This window comes from Arachis stenosperma, chromosome 9 (assembly GCF_014773155.1).
Source record: "Arachis stenosperma cultivar V10309 chromosome 9, arast.V10309.gnm1.PFL2, whole genome shotgun sequence".
Classification (NCBI taxonomy): domain Eukaryota; kingdom Viridiplantae; phylum Streptophyta; class Magnoliopsida; order Fabales; family Fabaceae; genus Arachis; species Arachis stenosperma.
In genome coordinates this window covers 16568967-16576048 of record NC_080385.1, presented here as the reverse complement: position 1 = coordinate 16576048, position 7082 = coordinate 16568967, and the positions used below count along the sequence as shown (strand labels likewise).

The 7082-nt window shown below is 30.4% G+C and overlaps 1 protein-coding gene across 1 annotated transcript; it reads left to right on the top strand.

The window, feature by feature from the left end:
• The first annotated feature begins 1242 nt into the window (after positions 1-1242).
• On the top strand, positions 1243-6100 carry LOC130947752 (probable plastid-lipid-associated protein 13, chloroplastic). The gene is made up of 7 exons (XM_057876456.1): positions 1243-1679; positions 2761-2882; positions 2949-3032; positions 3183-3279; positions 3378-3594; positions 3829-3881; positions 5694-6100. The coding sequence occupies exons 1-7, from the start codon at positions 1440-1442 to the stop codon at positions 5787-5789; spliced, it is 909 nt and encodes a 302-aa protein (XP_057732439.1). The 5' UTR covers positions 1243-1439; the 3' UTR covers positions 5790-6100.
• Positions 6101-7082: the final 982 nt, after the last annotated feature.

The following is a 7082-nucleotide window of genomic DNA, read 5'->3' as shown; positions in this document are numbered from 1 at the left end:
GGTATAATTGACACATATTGAAACAAAAATACGTAAATTAAAATTAAACGTTAATAATAAAATATAAATATTAGAGATAAAAATAACATTTATCAATTAGTTATTTTTTAAATAAAAATGATATTGATAACAATTTTGAAACTTATTATTTTTATTGAGATTTGTTTTAATATTATAATTTTATTAAAAGAATTCTAGTAAGAATCATATATATTTGTTAATAAATTGTATAAAACATTTTTTTAAAATGTATTATATTACTAATCATATAGGAGTGAGAGAAGCAATGATGCACGAACAAGATACGGGATACGCCGACACACGAATTTTAAAATATTATAAAGATATGGGATATGTATACATATAAAATATAAAATATTTTTTGGATAAACTATAATAATATTTTGATATTTTATTGATATTAAAATATAAATTAATTTTTTAATTATTTTTAATATATTATTTTAATCATATCAAGTATTTAAAATATTTTTTGTTTCAATAAATAATATATACTATATCTAAATTTATTGTAAGGATATATATTAAAAATAAGATTGAACACACTATACGTGATGATATTTAAGTGTGTTAAAGTGTATCTGATAAAAAATTATTTTTTATTAAGATACAGCACGTGTTGAACGAATTTCAATAAATGTATAAAATATGTATGTAAATAAAGCAAAGGATATAAATTTAGAATTTCATATAATTGGAAAATTAGAATTTCTAATTTTTTGGTTTGGAAATTTATTTCCAGGTTGTATAATTTTAAAATAATTATCATTGCCAAATAATTAAAGAATTTTAATAATTTGCCATGTCATTTTTTTAACGAACTAAACGTTCTTATTAACATAAAATAAACGTAGTTGATAGTTGGTTATTTTTATAAAAGTAAATAACTTTTTAAAAATTGTTTGTCTTACACAATTTTTTAAGTTTTTTTTATTAATGTCATACTTTTTTGAAAAATAGTATTTTACTTTTAATTTTGTATGCTCTCCAACTATAAATATATAAAGAGTTATCGAAATTTATTATTTTTATTATTATTTAATTATTAACTTAATTTTTTTAACTTAATAATCCAAAAATATATTTTATCTTATATTTTTTAATATTAATAATTAATTGATACTTAATAATAAAAAATAATAAATTTGATAGTTCAATAGTATTCCTAGTAAACTATAATTATTCATTAATCAAATATTAAACGCACTCCAGTCACTAGTCAGTAGTCACTACTCACTACTCCGTACTCCGCAGTCCACCCCTCTTCTTCCTCCCTTGACCAGCGAAGGCTGTGTCTTGTTAAATCTGGAGCCTCTTAGTTCCCACCTCATGACATCCTTCAATATCAACCACTACCACCATAATTAGTCCTTTCCCCCCTTCTTTTTCAAATTAAATTCAAATAAATCACTACATCAATGTCAATGGCTACTTCACACACCTCTCTTTCCTCAATCACCATCCCTTCTTCTTCCAAATTTAGTTCTTCACTGTCTCCATTGCTCGCGCTAGCACCTCCGCAACGCACTAAAGCGCGTCGCCTCAACGTTAGGCGCACGTGCATCAGGGCAATGGTTCAGCAAGCCGTTCAGGGTGCCCCTGCTGCTTACGCCAAGGAAATGGAGCGCCTTTCAGCCAAAGAATCGCTTCTTCTCGCTGTCAGTATCTTCAATTGGTACCTTCTTTCCTTTAATTTCCGTTTCTTTTTCGTTCCGAGCTTGAATGCGTTTTGGGAATTTCCCTGTCGTTTTTACCCTCACGGGAACAAATTTATTCGTGTTTTTTGGATAATGGCCTTGGATTTGAGTGGATGTGAGGACTTCTTTTTCCTTTTGAAGTTTTTCAATGAAGAATTAAAGAAAAAAATCGTAATTTGTTTTTATGATGGGTATGGGTTAGAATTGATGTAGGACAATGGCTAATGACTTTGCTTGGATTGACTACCCCCCCCCCCCCCCCCTTTTTTTTTTGTTTTGTTAATGAAAATGGAGGGAGGATTGCTATTTATGTTGGTAGTTGATTGGAATATGAATCATTCTTATTGCTGTCTAGGTTCGTTATCAGATTTCATTGCTGCAATGCTGTGTTGCTGTCATGACTTTTAGGGTGTGTTTGGTTGGGATATTTTTAAATTTTCTTTTACTTCAAATATAATAAAATTTAAATGCCGTAATTATTATTTTTTTCAATTTTATAATATTTTGTTTGGTTGAATTATATTAGTTGTACTTTTAAATACTTTGTTGGATAAAAGAGTTAGATTACTTTTATTCATAAAATATATAGTTGATTTTTTTGTTTGAGAATTAAAATTTCACAATTTTAAAATCCAAAATCCCTCTCTAACATTACTTTTCTTCCTTTAATTTTTCCATCCGAACACACTCATAGTGTTTTTATCTTTCATGCCTGCTTATGCATAAAAGGGAAAATCTTGACATAAATATGATCTACTAGTGGAAATTCAGAGCACATTTTATTTTTAATGACCAAGGCATAGTACAGTCTTAATTATGTTCTTAGTGCTATGCTGTTTAAGGCTTCATGTACTGTTAGATAGGGAAAAATATGAAGTATATAGACAACAAAAGAAAAAGTATGGGGTTGTAACTTGAACATAGTGAGGAATCATTTTCGAATTTGGCTTTTTTCTGTATTGTTATGATTTTTACCTATAATCGTGTTATGCAAATCATGAAGTTGGATTCAATAGTACTTATTTTGGAGATTCCATTTTAGTTTAAAGATGCAGGAGGTTTTGAGGCACTGGTCTCTGGGAAGACAACTGATATGCAAAGGATTGATGTGAATGAAAGGATAACTGGTCTTGAGCGGCTCAACCCGACACCCCGTCCAACCACGTTAGTGAATAAGAATGCTCATGTCTATACTTCTTTATGAGATGTTCATTCAATTTTGTGCTACAGGTCACCCTTTTTGGAAGGACGATGGAACTTTGAGTGGTTTGGTTCCGGAAGTCCAGGGTTGTTTGCTGCACGATTAATATTTGAGTGAGTAATCTCTTAGTTGATTGGCATTTGTGAGGGTTGGGCGCTTTCGAGTATAAGAAGATATTTTTAATTTTTAAAGAAGACCGCGCTAAATTTTGTTTGTTTCACCGGTGAGTTTCTAATGCACTTGTGGGCTTTGTGTTTTGGCAGAAATTTTCCTTCAAGCATAGCTAGTTTGTCAAAGATGGATGTGTTCATTAAGGACGGAAATGCTAACATTACTGCTAACATGAACCTGTTGAACTCGGTACCACATTTCCTAAAATTGTCTTGAGGTTGAATATATTTAAGGCATTGTCATTAATTAGTTTTAATCACAGTTAACTTGCTGATAAAATCTTTTAGATAGAAAGCAAAGTAATTATCTCAACCAAGTTATCTGTGGAGGGGCCACTTAGAATGAAAGAGGAGTATGTTGAGGGGACTCTTGTGTCACCAACAATTATTGAAGACAGAGTTCCAGAACAGCTTAAAGGTGCACTTGGGCAGGCAGTTAATGCTGTACAACAGCTTCCCGTTCCTATACGCGATGCTGTTTCCAGTGGTCTAAAAGTTCCTCTAAGTAAGCTATTGCTAATTCTTTTATACCCTAAGGAATCCTGTCTATTATATTTCCATGTAATAAAGAATTCAATATGCACTTTTTATAAAAACTTCATTGTGAAGCTGAAATCCAGCCAAGAAATGGAATGATTTACTTATATGACAATAATATGCATGTCACGAATGTAAAACTCAGTTTCGTTTGCAAAACTTTGTTATGAAATTAACATTGAACTTTTCTCGTGTTATGAAGGTAACAGCATTCAAAGACTCTTCATGATATCTTATCTCGATGAGGAAATACTTGTAAGTTTTTAGTATATACTTATTCAGGAATCAAGTTTAGATAACTTTAGCGTTTGAGCTCGTTAAAAATGGTCTCAACAGCTGTTTCTACTATAAATATTAATAATGATGAATCAAATGTGACATCTCAAGGTTTGATGCATGCACCTAGAATCATGGATTGTCATGGCTACGTGACAATGTTATACCTGATAGGTTGATTCATTATGAAACTGGGACATAATTATTTTTTGTATTTTTAAATTCCAACAGCAGCAACAAAGTCTTGTCTCACTAAGTGAAATTGTCTATATAAATCAAATGGCGTCATAACATCCTATCATTTATCATATCTGATGTAAGTGCATTTATATTTAGATCTCTCTTGACCACCTTATCAGGTTTGTCTCCCATATGATCTACCGTCCTGATTGTATGTTCTATTGGTCTTCTAAATGTTCAAACAACCTAAGACGAGATTCTATATCTTTTCCACAATGTCACTCTAACTTCCTCTCATATACTTTGTCTCTTTTTCAGTCCATTTGAGTATAGGTACTCATCCTCATAGCGGCCACACTAAGTTTATGTTCATATTTACCCTTTATTGTCCTACACTATTTTTCATAGATGGTTTGATATAGCAATAGTGTGATAAAATTTACCCATAAGCTTTGAAGCAACTTTTTTTTTTGGTTGCATACGAGGCCCGAAACAATCTGCTACTTTGATTAACCTACTTAGGTTACATCATCATCTATGTGCTCCTTTGTCTTGAATAATACATTCAAGATATTTAAACCTCTTGACTGGTGCTATAATGTTTTTTCCAATTTTCAGTTTTATGTTTGAGCTCCTCCATTCCTTGTTAAACTTACCCTCCATTTACTTCGTGTTATTGTGACTTATGAGTAAATCATTAACTTTCTCATTTTGTCTCCACAAATCTAACTCATCATAAAAAATTTTCCTTAATTCACCTATAAGAACAATATTATAAAAAAAAATCATGTATCATGGTACGAGTTATTGGATATGCTCAGTAAACACCTCCAAGAATAGCGAGCAAATGTATGGGCTTGAAGATCAACCTTGATGTAATTCTACACCATTTGGAAATTCGTTTGCTAAACTACCTTGGATTCTAATACTAGTTGTAACTTGTAACCCATCATACATGTTCTTAATTATATAAAAATATGTCATCCTTCCTTCTTCCCCAATATCTTTCGTAGGATCTCTCATGGTACCCTATTACATGCATTTTCCCAGCTAATAAAAAACAATATGCATCTTTCTTGCTGCTGTAGTACCTTTCTAATTTTCTTCTTTACAAGTATATAAACCTTTGGTAGATTCGATATAAAACCAAATTTATTCTTCAAAACCTGAGTCTTTTGGAGGGTGATTTGGATTGGAATATGTTTTTCTTCAGGAGATCTCTGGTAAAATTAGGTAGAGTCTTGAATGCAACATGGAAGAAAAACAAACACTAGGATTCACATAGTTGTATTTTACTTTCTAGTGTTTCTTTAAAACTACCTTCTGTCAGATGGACAAGATGATGCTTAGCTTTGTAACTAGTGGTAAAGAAAAATCTAAGAGAACTTCAGATGAAATAATTTAAAGAGATTTAAGTTTAAATAATTTAAGCAAAAATATGATTCATGACAGGGAATTATGTCTTCATTTTATTCATATAGTTGAATCCAGCTAATAAAACAAGACTTAGCTGTAATGTATGTAATGACATATTGACCTACAATTAAATCAAATCTAGCATATATCTTAGTGTTTATGCTTTATTTATTTATTTAGTTCTTTAAAACGCAGATTATTAGGGATACTTCTGGAATGCCCGAAGTTTTAACGAGGCTGGATGCATCACCATCTTCTTTGGGAGAATCAATTCCTGAGTATGAGAGCTAGGAATTTCTATGTAAAGTGAAACTTTCTGTTCCTCTTACACCCTCTTGGTTTCAAATTACAGCTCCAAATTCTCTCTCATTGGTTAATCTTTATGGTTCTCAAATAGAAGGTAGAATTTCAAAAAATACGTGTCAATTTGGATCTGACACGAGTTGTTGCATAAACGTATTCTATACTTTGTGCTTAGATCCTTAGATCCATTATAAGAAAGTGGGTTATCTGATGTAGAAATTGAATAATTGAATAATGTGCCATTCACATTCACACAACCTACTCTGAAATAAAAAATAAAATAAAATAAAAATCTGATTTCTGATCCATACCCAAAGATTCAATGGCCTGTATTTTTGTTGGTTTACTGTTTTTATTTTATTAAATTTTTTTCTGGTTGACAATTCTTGAAACAATATCATTTCAACTGACTTTTTATTTTTTTTTTCTAAAATAAAATAAAAAAATTCATGTTTACCATATAATCATAAACGAAGAATAAATAATTATTTGTATCCATAAAAGATAAAAACACTGACATATGTACCCATACTTGAAACTAAACTTGTACTCATGCAAAATACTCTTTGTGTGACAAAAGTATCCTATGTGGCACTCCAACCCTCTAAAGACAGGATATTTTTGTCACACGGAGGGCATCTTACGTGAGTACAAGTTTAGTTTCAATTTAGTATGGATATATATATTATCGTTTCCATCTTTTATGGGTATAAATGATCATTTATTCAACCGAAATTTTATGTCTTTTTTATAATGTTTATAAAACGTGTTAATCTACCATATTTATGGAAAATATTGGACTGTCTTTTACACTAGTGTGTCTTAAAAAAAGCACATAAATCATAACATCCTGTCATGATACACACACAAATTCAGTACTGTTTTTTTAGTACATAAAATCTAATACTCTAGTGAAATTTAAAACATACTAAAAAGTAGTGTATTGCTCATTTTTCTCCTATATCGTAGTAAAACTAAATTAAAAATAAGTACTATTGTGAAAATGTGAGGTTATATATATGTGCCATTATTTTCTCTCATAAAAATAAATGCTTACGCAGAAAAGTTGCAATAAAAATACATATTAAATGATGACATTATTAATTAGCTCAATCTTAATTAAATGGTAAAACGTGTGCAAACGTAAATGTAAGAGACCATCAGCATCTCAAAATGAAAATAAAAATAAATAGAATAAGAGAATGTGTATTTACGTCATTACGTATGCAGCATTCTCTCAACTCTAGCATCAATTTGGTAATGAAATATGGACTCGCGGTA